The following is a 23,495-nucleotide window of genomic DNA, read 5'->3' on the forward strand; positions in this document are numbered from 1 at the left end:
CCTATTCTTTTATTCTTGAAAATTCTTCAATGATGTCTTTTTCTCTACTTTATAATCCTCCTCTCCTCATCCAAGTTAGAAATGTTTTCTAATGATTTGCACCCAGTAGGTGCTTGATAGGTTTATTAATTGATAAGTGTTCTAGGAGGAACCACTGTTTCCCAGAAGTTCTCGGTCCAGTCATTCTCACATCTTTGTTTTTTTTCCTTGACTCCGTTTTTGAATCTCCACATTTCTCCACCTGACCCCCAAGTAGGTACATTCTATTTTTTCTTTTCTTGCTTGTATTTGTATCCCCAGAGCTTAGCACAGTGACCCAACCCATAGAAAGTGCCTTAATGAATACTTTCTGACTTGCTCGTAGTTCTCATAAATATTTTTCTATGCCCTTCTTATGCACTTATCATAATCATTAACAGAAAGAATGTTTGATTTGAGAAGCAACCGTCAATAGAGTTCATGCATTCAAGTCTCTTCACTTTAAAAAAAAAGGAGGAAATGAATACCTAGAAAAGTTAAATGATTTGTCCAAATTTATGCAGACAATTTAACTGTCGGTCAGAATATGAACTTGGTGAAAGAAGTAGGAAGAAAACTAGGGGAGATCATTTTCCTGGGAGCCAAGAAAAAGCATATATAAGAATGGTTGTTCCAATGCTGTGGATGCCAAGTAGTAGATAGACTGAAATAGGACACTGGATTTCATGACTTTGGCAAGAACTGTTTGAGTTGAATTGTCAGGTCAGAAGTCAGATTGCACAGGGTTCAGGGATGGAAGGTAAGAAAATGGAATAAATTAGAGTATAGGATTCTATGAGTTTGGCTATAAAGGGGATGAAATTATAAGACATTAGGCTGAGGAAGTTCAAGATCACTCAAAATATTTGTGTGGGTAAGGCAGATGGGTATGCACCCATTTGTGAATGACTGAGAAGGAGTCATTGGGCAGTCAGAACCTGAAAATGGAATAAAGAGTAGAAAGGATTGATGAGGCAAATTCTGAAAGGAGAATAAAAAAAAAAGAAGTTATCAGGTGCATATAAGTAGAAACGTTGATCTTAGTGAGAAAAAGACTGGAATAAAAGATGAAAAAAAGAGGTCTTGATGAAAAAGGATGGGAAAAAGAGAAAATTCATAGATGGTATCAAAAATACTAACAATAATGGAATCTTAGAAATCATCTACTTCACACTTTTCATATCAAATAATACCAAAGTCTAGAAATAAGGAATGTCATTAAAGCCCATACAGTAAGGCAATAACAAAACCGTGAATAGATTCCAGGAAAGACACCATGCTATCTCCTCCTAAGAACTCCTATTCAAAGAAGTTACAACACAGTTAAATTTATCCTAAACATATACTTTGTTTGAATTCCAGGCTTACCATTTCCAGGAGAACCATTTCATGTCTTTGGTGAGAGAGGTCCTAGTCCTAAAATAAAGATAATAAAACTTATACTTACCAACTTGCTAGTATCCTATTTTTTTCTTCAGTTTCTCATCTATGTCTCCTCAACTAGCTTGTGATGCCAACAATGATAACTTTCAGATAGCCGTTACTTGAGAAATGTTACCTGATTATAAAAATTCATTTTGTTTCAAAGCTTACCTTGAATATGGAAAATCTGATCCCAGTTGATAACCTTACTAGATTCCAGTATCTCTGGCAATTTATCAGGAGTTTTGGTGAAGATGTGATAAGTGTTTGTATAAGGATCCATGTCATCAGTCATCTCCTGTGCAGGATGGATTAGAGGAAGTGGAGTATCATTGTCAAAGTCTGCCTCTAAAGACGCAACTTAATTGCAGATAGATTTGATTAAAGGGTCAAAATCAAGAGGCAGTTGGAGGAGCAGTATATAGAGCTCTGGCCCTAGGGTCAATAGGACCTGAGTTCAAATGTGGTCTCATACACTTGATATTTGCTAGCTGTGTGACCTTGGGGAAGTCACTTAACTGTATTGTCTTGAAAAACATAGGTAGTTGTAAAGGTGTTGAATTTAGAAGCCTCAAGAGGAAGAGGCTTAAGTTGGATTGGCAACTTCTTTGATGATAGATGAGGATCCATCAATATTTCATAGTTGGTCTTTTTGAGTTAATGTGACTGAAAAACTATCATCTTATACTGGTTAGCTTTCTGATGATGAATGATCCTCAGATGGCACCTTAGAGATCATTCTCAGGACCTTTCTAGCTTGATAGGAAATCTGAGAACTTGGGCTTCCCAGGAATACTTTCAAAACTCTGGATCATCTTGATATTACCAAGAAATATCAAAGTCATTCTTTACTTGTGGATCATAAAACTTATTTACATATGAGTTAGGTGACAGGCAACGTGGAAGAGAAAATATGAGTTTTAGACTCAAGAAGAGTTGATTTCAAATCCCACCTTAGACCTTTATTATCTGGGTGACCCAAGGCAAGACACTTAGTCTTTCTTAGCCTTATTTTCCTCATGTAAGAAATCAGCATAATAATTATACCTATCTCACAGGACTGTTGTAGGATCAAATGAGATAGTGTATATAGTGTACTTTGCATACCTTAAAGCCCCAAATTAATATTAGCTGCTATATTAATAATCCTCAATATCAATGTAAAAATTATATCAGTGCAACTTTTGGGCTTTCCATTTATTATTAACCTTTTTTTTAAACTACATGTCCATATCATCTCTTTTTTTCTGATAATACATTTAAAAGAAATTTTTTATGAGAAAATGGGGCAGCTAGGTGACTCAGTAGATAGAGCTCTGAGTCTGGTGTCAGAAAGACTCATCATTTCTGAATTCAAATCTAGTCTCTGATATTCGTTATGAGTTCCTAGGCATTATATCATTAATTCTGGTCCCCCTGACTGATTTTATTATAATTTTTATCCTAGACAGACATTTGACTAAAAACCAAATATCATTTAGGATAGGTGATATTTTTATCACTACTTCTTACAGAAGAGAGGAATTTTAGAAGAAAGACATAGATTTCAGGAAGAGAACAATCATTAAGGGAACCATACTCTATGTATTATGCTGCATATATTTTGCAATTTTTAAAATTTTTACTTTAAATATAAAATGAGAAAAAATGCATTGTCATACACACAGCAGACAAAAAGAGAAGATTCAATAAAACAACAGATTTCTATTATAAAACCCTATATACTATATACTGTATATTATTTTCAAAGCTACCCAGCTTTTGTTTGCTTGCCTATTGATTTTCTTTTGTTCTCTGCTATGCACCTTTTGCTTTATTTTATTTTTTCCCCTTTCTCACTTCATCCCACATTAAAGAAGACTTCAATAAGTTTAAAAATATATGCATATATAGAGATATAGATATATGATATCTAAATATATCATACATATCTATATCTATATACTTAGATACCTATAAACATACATACATACTCATACATATTTCTTCCTTTGTTTCTCTGAAGCTGGAAAATGTCTTCCCTCATAAATCCAAATCTTTCCATGGTTTTCCAATTAACCAGCTTATCATTTTCTATACTACAACAGAATTTCAACCCAATCTTGTTCCATCTGGGAGATTATTAAGGCAAGATTTTTCAACTACTTTTCTTTGTTTTTACCGTTATTGCATTCTTTCTTGTTTTTGTTGTTCAGTCATTTCAGTTCCATCTGATGCATCATGACTGCTTTGGGGGTTTGGGGGCTTTTTGGACAAATATACCAGGGTGGTTTGCCATTTTCTTCTCCAGTTCATTTAACATATAAGGAATCTGAGGCAATTTCTGTCAGGTGATTTGCCTAGGATCTCATAATGAGTATCGGGGACTAGGTTTGAACTCAGGAATGATGAGTCTTTCTGACTCCAGACTCAGAGCTCTATCTATTGCGTCATCTAGTTGCCCCACTTTCTCATACAATATTTCTATTAAATGTATTATCAGAAAAAAAAGAGATGATATGGACATGTAGTTAAAAGAAGGTTAATAAAAATGGAAAACCCCAAAATTGCACTGATAGCTATGGGATGTCACTATTTTGAAAAAAGGTACCAGTGTCTTGGGAGGCTCTTTTTAAAGACATCTTTTCTAGATGATTAATGAGAAATCCTAGGCAAGAACTTCCTAGGATGAGAAGTTAAAGATGAGTTATAATTGACACTGTTGGAGGGAGGATTCATTAAACTGGGATTACGTATCCCTTGAGATATCAAAGAAGCATTGACTATTTAACTCTTCCAGAATTTGGGACTTTCTTGCTTTGTAGGATTTAGTTAGGCTAACATTTAGCAGAAGAGTGAATTCTAAAGTGCCTCACCCTCTTTTAACATTGATACTTTAATTACCTGATAATAATCTAGAAAAGTCCTTCAAACTGAAATAATAGTTCTGGAAAATTGTGTTTAGATAGACTGAGGAAATGTGTTTCCCAAGGAAATGTATCATTATCAAGCTACTTAGTACTGGATTTACTCAAAGAGGTGGAGTAAACATGGCTGTGAGGTGGACTCACTTTGGGGTTGGAGAAGCAGAGAGGTCTAGGTCTAGCCTTGGCCAGGTGACTTCCCTACTGATTTTTCTTTCAAACCAAACAAACAAACAAACAAGCAAATGAAAAACTTTTCACAGTTACAACTTGTATCTCCTCAAAGCAATGCCAATAAAGAGACAACTTTCTAAAACTTATGGCATAGAGCCAAATACCAAAGTAGGTATTTGGTCATATTATATTTCTAAGTATGGACATGAATAAAATGAGAAAGCAGAAATCAATGAACTGAGAAAGTAACTAAAAAAGTTAGAGAAAGAATGAATTAAAAATCTCAAATAAATACCAAATTAGAAATACTGAAAATTAAAGATTAAATTAATAAAATCAAAAGTAAGAAAACTATTGATCTAATAAATAAAATGAAGAGCTGAGGGAGTAGCTAGGTGGCACAGTGGATAGAGCAACATCCCTGGAATCAGGTGGACCTGAGTTCAAATCTGACCTCAGACACTTAATAATTACTTAGCTGTGTGACCTTGGGCAAGTCACTTAACCCAATTGCCTTGCCAAAAAAAAGGATGTAAAGTGAAGAGTTGGTTTTATGAAAAATCAGCAAAAATAGATAAACCTTTGGTAAATTTGGTTTTAAAGAAGAAGAAACAAAATTATTTGTATCCAAAATGAAAAAGGTGAAATCATCACCAATGAGGAGGAAATTAAAGTAATAATCTGGAACTATTTTGCCTGTGTCCCAATAAATGTGATAATCTAAATGAAATGGATGAATATTTACAAAAATATAAATAGTCCAAGTTAAATTTCTAAATAACCCTCTCTCAGCAAAGAAATTCAACAAACCATCAATGGAATGAAGAAAAAAATCTCCAGAGTCAGATGGATTCAAAAATGATTTCTATCAAACATTCAAGGAACAATTGGGTCCATTTCTATACAAACTTTTTGAAAAAATTGGTGAAGACAGAACTCTACCTAATTCATTCTATGACACCAATATGGAGCTAATACATAAACCAGGAAAGGTCAAAACAGAGAAAGAAAATTAGAGACCAATTTCCCTAGGGAATTAAGATTAAAAATATTTAAATAAAACACTAGCAAAGCTATTAAAGAAAGGTATCACTAAGGATAATTTACTATGACCAAGCATGATTTATACCAGGAATGCAGGATTGGTTTAATATTAGGATGTCTGTTAGAATAATTGACTATATCAATAACAAAACTAACAGAAATCATTTGATTATGTCAATGGATGCTGAAAAAGCTTTTGACAAAATATAACACCCATTCCTACTCAAAGCACTAGAGAGCATAGGAATCAATAGATTGTTCCTTAAAATGATAGGCAGTATCTATGTGAAACCATCAACAAGTGTTATATGTAATAGAGATAAGCTAGAAGCATTCCATATAAGATCAGGGTAAAACAAGGATGCCTGTTATCATCATTACTATTCAATATTGTATTAGAAATGTTAACTTTAGCAATAAGAGAAGAAACAGAAACTGAAGGAATTAGACTAGGGAAGGAAGAAACAAAATTCTCACTTTTTGCAGATGTTACGATGGTATACTTAGAGAATGCTAAAAAGTTATCTAAAAAGAACTACTGGAAAGATTTAGCAACTTTAGCAAAGTCACAAGATATAAACTAAACTCACATAGATCTTCAGCATTTCTATGTATTACTAGCAAGAATCAGCAGCAGGAGCTAGAAAAAGAAATCCCATTTAAAATAACTTCAGGCAGCATAAAAATACTTGTGAAGCCACCTGCCAAGGCAGACTCAGAAACTCCATGAAAACAATATAAAATACTTTTCACACCAATAAAATCTGATCTAAATAACTGGACAACGATATCATGGGATAGATTGAGATAATATAATAAAGGTGACAATTCTACCTAAATGAAACTACTTATTTGGTGCCATATAATCAAACTACCCAAAATTACTTTAGTAAGCTAAAAAAATAATGACTGAATGCATATGGAGGAATACAAAAATCAAGAATATCAATGGAATTAATGAAAAATGCAAAAAGAAGGCATCCTAGCCATGCCATATCTGTGATTATATTAAAAAGCATTAGTTATCAAGAGGCTACGGTACTGACTCAGAAATAATGGTGGATCAGTGGAAGAGAGGTGTAAAATGATTATAGTAAACTACTGCTTAATAAACCTGAGTCCAGCTTCTGGGATAAGAACTCACTCTTCAAAAAACTGCTTGGAAAACTGGAAGACAGTAAGACAGAAACTAGGGTTAGATCAAAATCTCACACCCTACACCAACATAAGGTCAAAGTTATTATAAATTATATATATTATATATATAAATTATATATAAAATTATAACCAAATTAGGAGGGGAAAGGTGTAGTTTGCCTGTCATATCTATGGAAAGGGGAGCAGTTTATAACCAATGAAGAGATAGAGAACATTATTGAAAAAATACACTGGACAATTTTGATTACATTAAATTAAAAAGGTTTTGCACAAGCAAAATCACTGTAACCAAGAATCAAAGGCAAATGGGGTTAAGTGGCTTGCCCAAGGCCACACGGCTAGGCAATTAAGTGTCTGAGACCATATTTGAACCCAGGTACTCCTGACTCCAGGGCCAGTGCTCTATCCACTGCGCCATCTAGGCACCCCTGGAAATAATTTTTACATCTAGTATTTCTGAGAAAGCACTTATTTATAAAATAAATAGACAACAAAATCAAAGTTATTAAAAAATAAATCATTCTCCAATTGACAAATTATCAAAGGCTATGCAAAGGCAATTTTCATACTAGAAAATGAAAGCTTCTGATAGTACTATGAAAAATTACTCTAAATTATTATCAATTAGAGAGTTTAGAGAGTACCACCTCACACCTCTCAGATTGGCCAATATGAATCAATGTTGGAGGGGATGTAGGAAATCTGGGGTACTAATGCATTATTGGTGGAGTTGTGAACTGATCCAACCTTTCTGGAGAGCAATTTGGAATGACACCCAGAAGGCAATAACAATGTGCATACCCTCTGAATCCTGAAGAGATCATGAAAAAGGGTAAAAATCCCATAGAAGCTCTGCTACAAGTGGCAAAAAAAAATTGGAAATTGAAGGGATACCCATCAATTGGGCAATGGCAGAACATATTGTGGAATATGTATGAGATGGAATATTATTTTTTAATAAATCATAAGGGACAGGATTTCAGAAAGACCTGCAAAGACTTTCATGAACTGATACTCAGTGAGATGAACAAATCCAGAAGAACATTGTACATAATCAACAACATAGGGTGATAATCAACCTCGATGGACTTGCTTAAACCATCAGTGCAATAATCAGAGATAATTTTAGGGGATCTGTGATGGAGAATATCATCTGTATCCAGAATAGGAAGTGTGGACTTTAAACCAATAGCAAAGCTTATTATCTTTAATTTTTACAAATTGTCTTATGTATTAAGTAATTTTGCTATCTCAAATGTTTTCTTTCTTCCTTTTGGATCTGTTTCTTCTCTCATAAAACATTCTATTTTGACCTATGTATATTGTGAATGCAAATGTAAAATTTATAACAGATTTCCTTCTGTTGGGGGAGGGAAGAGGGAAGGGAGTGAGGGGGAAAAGATTCTAAAACTCAAAACCTTGAAAAAGAGAGATTGTAGAAACTAACATTGTATATAATTGTAAAACAAAGGGGAAAACATAATGGAAATAAACGACAAAAAAAAGAAATAAAAGTGTTTGGCAAGAAAGCAAGAGAACAGAATGATTACCTGATAAAGGTAACATCCAGTAAGAAAATATAATGACACATTTAATGGAAATCTTCATGTATGGGAGGAGAAATGCGTAATGAGATAACTATCATCAACTAATACAAAGCATCTAAGAGGTGCTTTATTTTTTATTTTTATTTAAGTATTTTATTTGTTTTCCAATTATATGCAATAGCAATTTCTACCTATCATGTTTGTTATAAAGTGTGGAGTTTTACAATTTTCCCCCACCTTCCCTTCCCCTCACCCTCCACAGAAGGCAACCTGATAATTTTTACATTGTTTCCATGATATACATTGTTCAAAATTGAATGTGTTGAGAGAGAAAAAAAAAATATCCTTGAGGAAGAAATAAAATATTAGAAATAAAAAAATTATGTAGTACATAAGACAACTTGTTTTTAAAAATTAAAGGTAATAATCTTTGGTCTTTGTTTAAATTTCATAGTTCTTTCTCTGGATACAGATGGTATTCTCCATCACAGATTTGCTAAAATTGTCCCTGATTGTTGCACTGATGGAACGAGCAAGTTCATCAAGGTTGATCATCGCCCCCATGTTGTTGTCAGGGTGTACAAAGTTTTTCTGGTTCTGCTCATCTCACTCAGCATCAGTTCACACAAATCCTTCCAGGTTTCCCTGAATTCCCATCCCTCCTGGTTTTAATAGAGCAATAATGTTCCATAATGTACATATACCACAGTTTGTTCAACCATTCCCCAATTGATGGACCTCTCCTCAATTTCCGATTCTTTGCCACCATAAACAGAGCTACTATGAATATTTTTGTACAAGTTATGTTTTTACCCTTTTTCATGATTTCTTTAGGATATGGGCACAGTAGAGATATTGCTGGATCAAAGGGTATGCACATTTCCATTACCCTTTGAGCGCCATTCCAAATTGCTCTCCAGAAAAGTTAGATCAGTTTACAATTCCATCCACAATGCATTAGTGTCCCAGATTTCCCACATCCCTTCCGACATTGATCATTGTTCTTTCTTATCATATTGGCCAATCTGAGAGGTGTAAAGTTGTACCTCAGAGATGCTTTAGTTTGTATTTCTCTAATCAGTAATGATTTAGAGCAATTTTTCATATGACTATAGACAGTTTTGATTTCCTCATCTGAAAATTACCTCTGCATATCCTTTGACCATTTGTCAATTGAGGATTGACTTTTGTTTTATATATAAATTTCACTCAGTTCTCTATATTTTTTAGAAATGAGTTATTTGTCAGAAATACTAGCTGTAATTCCCCCCCCCCCCAATTTACATTTCTTTTGATCTTGGTTACAGTGGTTTTCTTTGTGAAAAATCTTTATAATTTGATGTAATCAAAATTATCTACTTTGTTTTTAATGATGTTCTCCATTTCTTCCTTTGTCATAAACTGCTCCCCTTTCCATAGATTTGACAGGTAAACTATTCCTTTTTCTCCCAGTTTGCTTATAATGTTGCCTTTATGTCTTAATCCTGCACCCATTTTGATCTTATCTTGGTATAGGGTATAAGATATTGGTTTAATTCTAGTTTCTGCCATACTATCTTCCAATTTTCCCAACAGTTTTTAATTTACAAGTGATTTCTTATCCTAGAAGCTGGACTCTGGGTGTATCAAACAGCAGATTACTATAATCATTTCCTGCTGTCTCTTTTGCACCTAATCTAGTCCATGGATCTACCACTTTATTCATTTTATTTCTTAGCCAGTACTACACAGTTTTGATGACTGGTGCTTTATAATTTTAGATCTGTATGGTTAAACCATCTTCTTTTGCACTTTTTTCATTAAATCCCATGATACTCTTGACCTTTTGTTTCTCCATATGAATTTAGGTAGAATTTTTTCTTCTTCATTAGAGTAATTTTTTGGAAATTTGATTGTTATGGTACTAAAGAAATAGTTTAACTTGGGTAGAATTGTCATTTTTATTATATTAGTTTGGCCTATTCATGAGCAGTTGATATTTACCCAGTTATTTAAATCTGATTCTATTTGTGTGAAAAAGTGTTTTATAATTGTTTTTATAGAGTTTCTGAATCTGCCTTGGTAGGTAGAGTCCCAATTATTTTATATTGTCTGAAGTTATTTTAAATGGGATTTCTATCTCTAGCTCTTGCTGCTGTATCTTGCTAGTGATATATAGAAATGCTGAGGATTTATGTGGGTTTAGTTTATATCCTGCAACTTTGCTAAAGTTGCTAATTTTTCCTGTAGCCTTTTAGATGATTTTTTTAAGGCTGCGCTAGATATACCATCATGTTATCTGCAACAAGTGAAAGCTTTGTTTCCTCCTTCCCAATTCTAATTCCTTCAATTTCTTTTTCTTCTCTTATTGCTGAAGCTAACATTCTAATATAATATTGAATAGTGGTGGTGATAACAGTCATCCTTGTTTTACCCTGATCTTATTGGGAATGCCTCTAGCTTGTCTTCAAAGTACATAATGCTTGTTGATGGTTTCAGATAGCTGCTTATCATTCTAAGGAACAATCCATTTATTTCTATGCTCTCTACTGTTTTTAGTAGGATTGGGTGCTTTTTGTGAAAGGCTTTTTCAGCATATGATTTCTGTTAGGTTTCTTATTGATATACTCAATAATACTGACAGTTTTCCTAATACTGAATCAACCCTGCATTCCTGGAATAAATTCTGCTTGGTCATAATGTATTATACTAATGACAACTTGCTGTAATTATTTTGCCAAGGTTTTATTTAAGATTTTTGCATTCGCATTCATTAGGGAAATTAGTCTATAATAATTGGTTTCTGTTTTGACTCTTCCTGGTTTGGTCAAGAGGTGTTTTAATGGTGGCTCCCAGCTTTCTATGACTTCTAGAGAAGATCTGATTGGTTTGAGGTAGGTGCTGTTAGTCTTCCTAGTCTTCAGCCTTTTCTCTCCATCAAATGTCCATACCTTTTGTAGAGAATGTCTCCCATTCCTGGAATACTCTCTTTTCTTACCTCTCTGTCTGTTAGAATGTTTTCAAAATTTCTTTCAAAACTCAGTTTGAACTACTTGAAAACTGTCCTGATCACCTTCAAGTAATAGAACTCTCCCTTCAAATTCCCTTGTCTTTATTTTTAATATATTGGATATCTACTAACATATGGATATTGTCTCTCTCAATGCAATGAAAGATCCAAGGAGGTCAGGAGTGTGTTCATTTCTGTCTTTGTGTTCCTAGTGCTTAGCATGTAACAGATGGATAATAAATGCTTGCTAATTAATAATCTTACCTCTTTCTGAGGCCGGGTAATGACATTCTGATAGTCTGGCCAGGAGTCCACAAGAACCTCCAACTTGAAGGGGTTTCCTCTAATTATATGGAAAATGGAACCATACACCTTCAGTAAGAAGACAGAGACAGGTAAGACCAAAGAAGCTTTATCATTTCATCAAAGTAGTAAGGCAGGGTAGTAAAATGGAAGTGGGACCTGTAGTTGTGGGAAAATGATAACATTATTCCAAGGTCAATTGTGACTTCAGTGACAAATAGAACCATTGATGCTCATATTTATGCATATTTTGCTAATGTCTCAGAAAATTCCATTTTTTTCTTTTTCTCTGTTAAATCCCATCTCTTTCTATCATTCCTGTCTTCTCTTCCTATTTCCCATCATTCTAGAGTGTACTGCAGATTTCTTCAAAAAAAAAACTAGTGTTTCTATGTGAGATGAAGATGCTACATTTCATCCTGTGATGTAGGTGAATACTAATAATAGGAATAGCTTCCATTTTGTCACTCCTCAGTCTTAAATTAACCCCCCCAAAATGGCCTGTGTTGCAATTATATATATATATATATATATATGTATATATATATATATATATATGTATATACATATATATATAATGAAGAATTGAAGTACAGAAGACAAAATAGAGCTAAAAAATAATGATGACTAAAGAGATGAGTTTATAAACTTAGTCATCATTATTTTTATTTAGCTTTATTTTGTCTTCTGTACTTCAATTCTTCATTAGCAACTACTGCTGTATATTATCACATGAATATCAACTTGGGTTAGACAAAACTCAGTTCCCCCCAATCTCATTATCCTTTAAAACCTCACTATTTTTGTAAAGATTGTGACTAGGCTTCTTGTACCCAATTTTATAATCTGAATTATCTTCCTTCCTCCTCACTGTCCACATCCAGTCAATTGTAGTTTCGATCCCATTTTACCTGAAGATCTTATTCATTTGTCCCACCACAGGCTACTTATACTCATTCATCTAACACATGGACTGTTTCAATAGGCCCCGAGCTGGTCTCCCTCCCATCAGCTTCTAGCTCTCTGAGCCATCTCCACACAGAAGCTGAAATCCTCACCAACGACTTCATTGTTCTGTCTAGTGATTTTCAGTAGTTCCCCATTGAAGAAAAACCCCAAACTCCTTAGCCTGGCATTAACATTCTTCCACAATTTTTCTCCCTCTGCTTCTTCATTGTGATTTCACATGAGTTCCCTTCTTTCAGCATTTCTGACAGAGAAGCAACATGACTGACTTTGGAATCAAGGTCTCAGATCCAACTCTTGACTCTGTGCTAGTTAGGAGATTTTAAAGCCTCTTAAATTCTCAATTCTCTAGGAAGCCAAGCAAGTTATAGATCGAAACTGCACTGGCAGAAGATGTTTGCACATTGGTAAGTCTCTACAGCAATAAATTCAAAGCTTTGGACCCCCCCTTCCCCAACTATGTCTAGGCAATCTGAATTCTTTGCTGTTCCTCAAATTAGGAATTCAATTTTTATCTTTTTGTTTATTTGCTCATGTCACTCCTTTTTCTCCTATTTCTTAGAATCTTTACTCTTCCAAGTATCATGTTAATCCTCTAAATTGTTCTCTCTCTCTCTCTCTCTCTCTCTCTCTCTCTCTCTCTCTCTCTCTCTCTCTCTCTCTCCTGAATTTGCTTCATAATTCCTTTCCAGTACCTCATGAGTACAACACATAATGTATTCTCTTAGTAGAATGTAAACTTCTGGAGAGATAGAATTGTTTCATTTTTTACTTTATAGCATCAGAGCCTAGCATATTATCTTATATGAAGTAAGATTTTAAATAATTATTGAATTAAAAAAGTGAACATTTTAAAAACTGTGAGCAAAACAAAGAATACTGGAGAGATGGAGAATTTTTATAAATAGACAACTAAGCAGCACCACATTTCCAGTGATTCCATGAATGTTAAGGGAAATGTCTAAGAAATGAATTGGAAAAGGAGTCGGTTACATGTATTAAAGACTATTATGTGGCAAAATAAATAGTGTTAGGCTTTGAATCAGAAGTCCTAAGCTCAGACAATAATTTATAATCCTGGAAAAGTCATCTATCTCAGTTTCCACAATTTAAAAAAAATGAAAATTATAATCACACCTACATTTATGGGATTATTGTGAGGCTCAAATGGCATAGCATATGTAACGTGCTTTGTCAAAACTCTATTAATGCTGCCATTACTTAGATAGAAAGGATAGATTCCATAGAGTGGGAAGGATAACAGGGGGAAAGTCCCAGGCCTTCAAATGCCCTTGAAATGTTAAAAGATCTTTTAGTACATTGAGTAAATTGTCTCTAGAAGTTTTATGAGATAATGTACTATGCAGCTAAAAGTGATTGCACTGCAGTTTTAAAAGGAAGAAGAGTAGAGTACTAGTATGAGATGAGGGGTGGCTAGGTGACGCAGTGGATAGAGCACCGGTCCTGGAGTCAGGAGGACCTGAATTCAAATTCGACCTCAGACACTTAATAGTTACCTAGCTGTGTGGCCTTGGGCAAGCCACTTAACCCCATTGCCTTGCAAATAAAATAAAATAAAATTTAAAAAGTATGAGGAGATAAGAAGGGTTGGGATGGAACAAAGAAAAGAACAAAATGTTATTTGACAGTAGAGGAAACTGAGTGTCCAAGATATGAAGTGGATTTGTCTGCTGTCAAGAGTGGTCACTCTAGGCTCCCATTTCTCTGCTTCCTGCTTTTGTTTGCTGAGTTTCATCAGGGTTATCCACATCAGGGTATCATCAGGGTTAACCACATCTCTTGTTGTCTCTGGTGGCTTCCACCTGACTTACCTTCAGGGACTCTGGGATGCTTTTGGCCAGGGATTGGTGTAGAATCTGCAGCATGTGGACCTCTCTCAACAGAAACATTTTTTATGGCACTGTCCACCTCTTTGCCCTTTAACCAAAACATTGGGAATAAAAAGAGTTAAGGAATCCCATGGGATTTCTCAAAAACTTAAGGAAGTAGAGATAAAATGAGTGATTGGTGACACATTGTGAATTCAACTTTTTCCATTTCAGTCTGACTTAACTCATTGGCCAAGGGAGTAAATTTGGTCCTAGGTTATTTAATTGTTTGGGTAGCCAGCCATGGGAAATTCAGTCTTTCAGTGGTTTCCCTTAGGGAATGCACGATATCCTTTGGTATCATGGAAGTCTGAGGGATGCCATAGCACTCACCTTTGAATCTGTGAGGTCACCAGAGTGAATGAGAACCAAGGTCACTCACACCTTGATCTATTCCTTTCTGACTAGTACATAAAATCCAACAAAAATTGCCTAATAAGAGCAATATGACAGTGCAAATGATCTTTGTATATTATTGCCTCTTATCGGGCCATTTTTGCTTCTGGGATTTTTCATACATTTAAGATTGTAAGGGGGCGGCTAGGTGGCATGGTGGATAGAGCCCTGGCCCTGGAGTCAGGAGTACCTGAGTTCAAGTCTGGCCTCAGACACTTAATAATTACCTACCTGTGTGGCCTTGGGCAAGTCACTTAACCCCATTGCCTTGTAAAAACCTAAAAAAAAGACTGTAGGCTCCTTAATGTCAGAAATTATATCATTTTTCTTTTCCTTTTTATTCCCAGTGTTTAATATGTGTTTTACCATTTCAGTCCAGTAGAAATATTAGATACTTCACATACATGCTTGTTAGTGGTTGATTAACTTCATTACAACTGTGTCAAGTATCCAGGACAGCTATTGTTAATTCCAGTCTTAAAAAAACAACACAAAAATAATTCTTTTCTTGTATTTATTTTTATTTTATATTTAATTTAGGAATAATTACACATGAAGCTGAAAATCTCTTATTTACAAAGTGCAGTTCATTTTAAATATATAATAAAGTTCCCATGTAAATTTCTATTTCTGCAGAAAAATTTCCATTTTACAGAGGAGGAGAGCCAAGACCCTTTGAATAGAAATATGCTGATTAGGTCCATTCATCCAGTATCTGAGCAGAGAATGGTTTTTCTGACTCCAAGTTTAAAGATCTTTTTTTTCCTATACTAATTAATGAAATGCCCTTCCCCATCCCAGGAGTTAGAAGACTGCCAGTGCTGGTACTCTTCATCAAAGATCTGTGATTTATTCCCTGAAATGGTTTATTTGATATGTGAAGGAACAAACAAATGAGTAGATGAAAATGCATTTGTTAAATGATTTCTATGAGTGCGGCACTTTAGTAAGTATTAGGGATAAAATTACACATATGATATCATCCCTGATTTCAAGACTCATAGTTTCTAATCAGGGAGACATCATAAATAGAGGAATGGTGACTCGGGAAGGGAATTTTGGTCTGTGGAGTCATGGAAATAACGAGTGAAGACACTGGACAGTTCATTGACATGACTTTTTTTCATAAATGGGAGTAGCTAGATAGCACAATGGATAGAGCATCAGTCCTGAAGTCAGGAAGCCTTGATTTAAAATCTAGCTTTCGACACTAGACATATGATCTTGTGCTAATCACTTAATCCTGATTGCTTTGCATTCAGGGCCATCTTCAGTCATCCTGATCCATATTTGGCCACTGGATCCAGATGACTCAGGAGGAAAAAGTGAACTGGTGACTTAGCACAGTCCCCTCATTCAAATCCAATTCACATGCATCTCATGGCAGCATCTCCCTGAGGTCATGGTCTTCAAGAATGAAGGATCATCATCATCATCATCATCATCATCATCATCATCATCATTATTTCCAGAAAAAATAATGGAATTGATTTTGTCACAGTTCCCAGAGCAAAAGGTAAGAAGTAAGAGGGTGGTGAAGTGTGGCAATGTGACATTTGTGAAACATTTGGATGAAGGATTGAGCAGATAAAATGAGCTATCCTCCATCATACAGTAAGATTCTGGAGGGTCAAGTGGGTGGGAAGGTGCTTTCAAGTAGTTGTATGACAGAAGATTTGATTACAAGTTATTAAGTAGGCAGTAATAAAAAGATTGTTCAACTAAGCACTTATATTATTACTCTGGACAATGCCATGGTCTGTCAGAACTGATATTGGCATGGAATATGATAGGTGATCTGTGATCACAGATTAGGATGCACACTATAAGGTTCTGTACCTTAGGGAAGTCGTCTTAGTCATTATAGGTACTATGGCAGAGTGGATGGGTTGTGGGTCTTGGAGGCAGCATGACACTGTGGAATAATTAGAACTTCTGAAATCAGGAGATGTTGGTATAAATCCTACTTCTGACACTAGCTTTGTGGCGGAACAATTGCCTAATTTCTTGGAATTGGACTGAATTGGGGGACCAGTGAGATGTCTCCCAACTTTATGATTGATTCTGGAAAGTAGAGTTCAAATCTCAACTTCATTTCTTTAGGTCTCAGATTCTTTGGCTATCAAATGGCAGAACTGGGATAGGTGATTGCTTTTTGGCCCCTTTGGTTCTGAAGTCATATGAGTATTGTTCATAAAATTCTTATTAGTTCCAAATGGGGTATCTTCAAATATAGGCCATAGTCCTAAAATGAGACATCTTTGAAAAGAAGAATGATATATTTTCTGTTAAAATTCCTTCTAGAACAGAATAGACAGGCATGCCCAGTCTTGTGGATGACCTTAGAATAGAAGACTCAGGATCACATCCTGCCTCTGATATGAGATAGCTATTTTAACCCTGTTAAAGTCACTTAGACCAGGGAACTCACTGAAACTGTAAGTTATAGGCCCCATCTACAGTGATAGAAGAATTCTACTATAAATTCTCCATATCAATGAAATCATGGGTTTGATTCAAAAAATAAATAAGCAACAAAACCACTCCCCCAAAAAACCCTGTATGTATATATGTGTGTGTATATGTATATATAGCTATGCTGTGAAAAAACAATTATGGAAAATACATATATATGTATACATACGTGCATATATGTGTGTGTGCATGCACATGGATGGATTTCTGTATGCATGTATAGCTACATAAACACAGATATGCAGTTTATGAGCAATGCTATAAAAGGAGCCAAAGTGAGTGCTTTTCATTTTATAGCTGGGAATCAGAGGTTAAGTGCCCTGTTTAAGTTAGAGACAGTAAGTTGCAGAGTTGAACTTTGCACTTAGGTAGTCTCTAGTTAAATCATAGGCACATTGAAGTAGTGCTGGGATGGACCTCAGAGTCACCTAACCCAACCTTCTCATTTCACAGATGAGACAGTTGAAACCCAGAATAATTGTACCTTTGCTAAGGTGAAATAGGTAAGGAGTGGTGGATCTGAGTAACTATATTAATATTAATAAATGAATGATTGAATCAACTTATATGCATACTTCTAAGCATATAGAATACATTTATGTTTATATTATAATATATTAATATATAATATGTGTTGTACAATATATTAATATTATCACAACAATATTATATGTAATATTATAGAATACAATTATTTATATATTGAGTCATTATATATTATTTGAAATTTAAACTTAAATTATTTAATATGATAAATATTTTAAATATAATTATTTTAAATAGGTATATATATTTCATGTTGGGGGGAATATTTCAGGTAAAGATTTTGTTAAGAGTAGGACTGAAATTCTAGAATTCTATTATTTCTGGTTGATGTTGGAATGAAAGGAGATATTGTGAGTTCATGGAACAATCATCAAAGATTTATTTATCCCTAAGTATAAGATACTTCAGTATAAGATAAGGGAGGCACAGTTTAAGCCTTTCCCTATTCTTAGGTCCATCAGGTCCTGGGGAAAAAAATTGTCAATCTTTGGGGAAAATTAACCTAACTTATGTTGTAGTGATTGAGGGAGATAAGAATGAGAGAAAGAGAAAATCTAATAGATAATGCTTCTAACATAGATGTCAAAAACATTTTGATCACCACCATTTTCATGATCTCATACATTTCACTGTCATTCTTTTATTAAGTGTTCTCTGATAGATGACACTCATGTTGAATTTTTTAAAAAAGCAGCAAACTGATTTGGTGGAGAAAAAATAACTGTCTATTTAGACCAACACAGTTACTGTTTGATTTGTTACTTTTTGGAACAAGCTACTGCTATATCTCCATTTGGGGAATTAGTTTTTAAAATATATAATAAAATTATTGAACTTACCTAGAAAATGGAGAAATTGAAGAATGAGGGGAGGTCATCTGCCTATTTCCCAGTTCCCTAAGTTTGTTGGTTAGAATCTGACCCTTGCTGAAGTTAACCTTTGTCCAGAACCACCCTGAACCAATCTTTAACTAAATTAATCCTGTTCTGTTTCTTATACTAAGTAAAGTATTTCAAATAATAAATAGAATTTGAGAAGTGGGCAGTGGGAACACATACTCTGATCCTCTGATCCTCTGATTCTCATTAAAAGCTGACTTCATAAGTCTCAGGAAAATATGTAATCATTAATTTCTGAGGATTTCCCTGGTTCTTTGGTTTCTATTTTGAGTGTTATCTAAAACTTTATCGGCATATATGTTGGATGTTATACCGAGGCACTGATATTAAAAAAGGGAAGTCTTGGTATGATGCCTGCAATCCTATTTGATATTACAATTCCCCTCTTTAAACTTCAGTACTCACATCTGTTAAATGGGGGAAAGAACACCTATCTCTTTTAAAAAGTTGTCATGAGTAATCAAAGCACTGACAAATTATTATTCATTAATATTTTATGATATACCAAGCCATGTGCTAGGTAGTGAAGATAAAAATAACCTTAATATTAATAATGTTAAGTATCTCTTATATAGTACTTCAGATTTGCAAAATATTCCATAAATATTATTTTAGCTTCACAAGTTCAAATAATGACAATAAAGAAAATTAATAATAATTTGTTATTGTGTCATTTTAGTAGTTTTTGACTTTCCATAACTCCATTTGAAGCTTACATGGATAAGACACTGGAGTGGTTTGACATTTTCCTTCTGCAGCTCATTTGACAGATGAAGAAACTGAGTCAAACAGAGTTAAGTGACTTGTCCAGGATCATAGAGCTCATGTCTAAGGTCACATTTGAATTCAGATTCCACTGACTCCAGAGTCAGTGTTCTAACCACTGTGCCATCTAGCTGAATAATCATCATCATCATCATCATCATAATGATTAACAATTATATTAGGTTTTAAGATTTCCAAGGTTTTATACATATATATCAAATCCCTATAGTCAAGGTTTTTATACTACACTGAGGGAAACAGGTAAATACAAGAATACTTGTTAATGTTAATTAGTACAAATATCTACAAAATAGTTCATTGTAAGGTAGTATGTGAAGGAAACACTAGTAGTTGAGGGAATTGGACCAAAGTGTCATGCAAAAGTTTCATGTTGCATTTTAATGGAAGCAAGGATGCAGTGAAATGGAGGTAAGTAGAGTGTTCATTCAAGTGTTGTAATGAGAAATGTTGTACAAATAGTTCTTGAAAAAGTACATATGAAAAATACATATAAAAAAATCCATTTCACTTTTGAGTGAAATCTGCTTCATTAAAACTTTCTCCATTGTTTTCTTAAGGTTAGAAAACCAATAAAAGAGTCCTGATTTAAAGTTGCTGATTTCTAAGGTGGAAATGCTCTCTACCACTGAAAATTTAATGGTTGAACTTTGTCAACAAGTTAGAACTGGTTTCAGCACATTATTGACAGTCCTAGAGAAATGCCAATATAGAGATCCAGAATTGAATGATGATTACTTTAGAAATGTCACATGATATGACGTGTGTATGTCTTTGTGTTTGTGTGTCTTTGTGTATGTGTGTGTGGGGGGGGATGTTAATTGTCTGATGAGATTGAACCGATAGATTGGAATCAACTTCCTAGGGGCAACTAGATGGGGCAGTGGATAGAGAGCCAAGTCTGGAGTCAGGAAGACTCATATTCCTGAGTTCAAATCCAGTCTCATACCTACTAATTATATGACCCTATAAGACCTCTTATGTTTAGTCACAAAGGGCAGAAGATGTATAAGATGGTTGTTGTCATGGAGCCAAGGATCAAATGAGAGTTTTTTCGGGATAAGGAAGATGTGGGCATGTTTTGTAGGTGGTAGGAAATGAGCCTGTAGATGGGAAGAGTTTGAAAATAAGCAAAAAATTGACGATGACAAAGGGAAAGAAATTTTGTGGGAGGAGATGGGATGGAAGGGGTACTCTTTTTTTATTTTTGGTTTTTCAAAGCAATGGGGTTGTGACTTGCCCAAGATCACACAGCTTGGTAATTATTAAGTGTTTGAGGCTGGATTTGAACTCAGATCCTCCTGACTCCAGGGTCAGTGCTCTATCTATCCTCTGCGCCACCTAGCTGCCACTGGAAAGGGTACTCTTGAAAGATAAAGGGGTTAGCTTTGGTAAGTTGTAAGGTCATCTCATTTCCGACCAACTTTCATCTTCCTCTTCTTTCATGGGACAGGTGTAGCAGGAGGTAGAAGGCCTAATGTCATATTTAATACTATAAGTTCTAAAAAGAATGAGTTTGAGACACTCTTCAGTTTGTCTCAGCTTCTTCATCTGTCAAATGAACTGGAGAAAAAAATGACAAATTATCCAATATCACTGCCAAGAAAATCCAGTCAGACATAATTGAAAAATAGTAAAGCAGGTTCTGCAGGGCTTGAGAAGGTAAACAAAACAGTTTATAGTTTATTTTAGACGTGATAGGAAACAAAGGTCAAGGTTTAAGGATATAGTTTCATGTTTTCCTTCCTTGCTTCTAGTTCTAAAAATCACTGACATCCTTTAATAATTCAAAAGCTGTTTTTTTTCTGGTCCCCTCTCTAACCAGCTTCTAGTACTTCCCCCTCTAAAATTAACTTCCATCTCTTCATTATTTTGTATGAAAAATGTCATATTATCTCTCTCACTGGAATATAAGTTCTTTTTCAGGGAATCTTTTTGTCATTCATTATATCCTCAGAGTTTAGCACAGTGCCTAGAAAATACTAAGTGCTTAAGAAAGATTTACTAACTAATGGATTGATCCTGAATTAAAGTCTAGAGTTTTAAATGGTTTCTAATTAAAGAGATGTGTTACCTTTATCACAGGACAGAATGCCTTGAAATATGACCATGACACCATTCCCTTCATCTGGGATCTCAAAATCATAATATCCTATTTTCTACTTAAAACCAATGACCATTTTTTTTTGTGTATTAGAGCACACATTCAAGTAGGGTCATTGGTTTATATAAATGCCAGAACACTGGCTTTTGTGGTATAACGCTTCACCAGATAGCTGGCAGACTAAACAAATGTAACCACAATGAAGGAGGCTCACATTCAAAGAAGGGTTAATGACAGATAGTTTAGGAAAACTTCCAAAGATTGTGCATGTAGGTATGGAACTATAACTGGTTTATAGATATTCCTGGGAAGAAGAAAGAAGATAGAGGAGAATGAGGGGCGGCAGACTGAGCAGCACCTTGAGGAAGGCTGCTGGGGCATGTGGGTCCTGCTAATCTCATCAAGTATAGCTGGGAGAAGTGGTAACAGCAGAATTACTGACAATGCTGCTATATCCGGATGAGTGTGACAATGTCTCAGAGAGGTCATTCCTCTCTCCTTCTTCTATTCCTCCCCCCAAAAGAAGAAGTTATTAATTATCTTCTCCCTTTAGGTACCTGGATGCTTTCTGTTTATTGCAGTAAAATGTTCTGACTCTTGTGTTTCAATCAGCCTGCTTTTCCCCCCCCAGTGGTTATTCTTGTGTATATGTAGGCACTGGCCAATTTGATCAGTTCTTGTGAGCACACAATGAGTTTGGTTGATGCAATCCTCATGTGGACCTTGGAGCACGCACAGGCATTCTGTACTATGTTCTGGTCTGCTTCCCATTTGGCAAAGAGGAACCTCTCTCTTTGACTATACTCAGCTGGAACTGGTATGCACCAACCTAAGCCTGTATTTTTTTGTGATTTGAATCTTTCCTTGTTGCTTGTGTCCCAATGAGAGAAGAGACATAATTCAAGGGAAGAGGACTTTGGTCCTCTCTATATATGAGGCTGATATGTCTCATGAATATGGGAAAAATCAGTTCTTTGTCCCTATATTTGTTCTTTTGTTTCAGGTGATAGAGATTGAAGGGGGGGGGTGATGATGTAGGTTTTGAAGGATCAGGAGAGGAGATCTGCAGTGAAATTTAAGCCAGCAGAAGTAATCCTATATGAACTGCGGGGGTCCAGCCTCCGTGGGGTCCTTGGGACCTGACAGGAGGGATAGAGTCGGCGAAATGAGTTGAGTCAACAAAGGGGTAAAGGCAGGAGCAGGTTGACTGACTGTCAGCTGCTTGGGTTTATTTTTATAGTCTCAGAATCATGTATGTTTCAAGCAAGCAAGCTGAGATCATTTCCTTGGTTACAAGAGTGTGCAATATTCATCAACAATCATATAGTTCATGTGGTTACAAGTTTTAACCATGTGATTACAAGTTTAAGTAATAATCATATAGTTAATTGATTTCTTATCCCTACTCAGACCATGATGACCTCAACCTGTCTGTTACCTTATTTATTACTACATTGTATAATTGTTAATTCATTTAAAGTCATTAATTAAGTAATTCTTTTAATGGAAAGTTTTTTTTGTTTTAGGTTTTTGCAAGGCAAACAGGATTAAGTGGCTTGCCCAAGGCCACACAGCTAGGTAATTATTAAGAGTCTGAGACCGGATTTGAACCCAGGTACTCCTGACTCCAGGCCCGATGCCACTACACCACCTAGCCGCCTTTAATGGAAAGTTTTTATATTTTTTGTGTAAGTAATGTTTTTCCATACACTTCCTTAACAATCTATAGTGAGGGTCTTTATGCTTGTCCACCCATCTGTTAACTCTTACAATAACCAATTTTTCTTTCAGGCCTTGTTGGTAGAAGCCACAGTTTCTGTGACTTTTTTATTCTTTCCCATGAAACTAAGGCTGCTGGAGTTCACATATCGGTGACCTG

General features: G+C 35.0%; 1 protein-coding gene across 1 annotated transcript in view; it reads right to left on the reverse strand.

Annotated features, from left to right (window-relative positions):
- Positions 1-18,776, reverse strand: part of LOC141519008 (glycine N-acyltransferase-like protein 2) — a 27,515-nt gene extending 8,739 nt beyond the window's left edge. The window contains exons 1-4 of the mRNA XM_074231443.1: positions 18,670-18,776; positions 14,357-14,462; positions 11,520-11,627; positions 1,612-1,738 (exon numbers count right to left, since the gene is read on the reverse strand). Of these exons, the coding sequence (XP_074087544.1) occupies positions 1,612-1,738; positions 11,520-11,627; positions 14,357-14,434 (313 nt within the window). The 5' untranslated portion in view covers positions 14,435-14,462; positions 18,670-18,776. The remainder of the gene's footprint in view (positions 1-1,611; positions 1,739-11,519; positions 11,628-14,356; positions 14,463-18,669) is intronic.
- Positions 18,777-23,495: the final 4,719 nt, after the last annotated feature.

Source organism: Macrotis lagotis, chromosome 3 (assembly GCF_037893015.1).
Source record: "Macrotis lagotis isolate mMagLag1 chromosome 3, bilby.v1.9.chrom.fasta, whole genome shotgun sequence".
Lineage (NCBI taxonomy): Eukaryota > Metazoa > Chordata > Mammalia > Peramelemorphia > Peramelidae > Macrotis > Macrotis lagotis.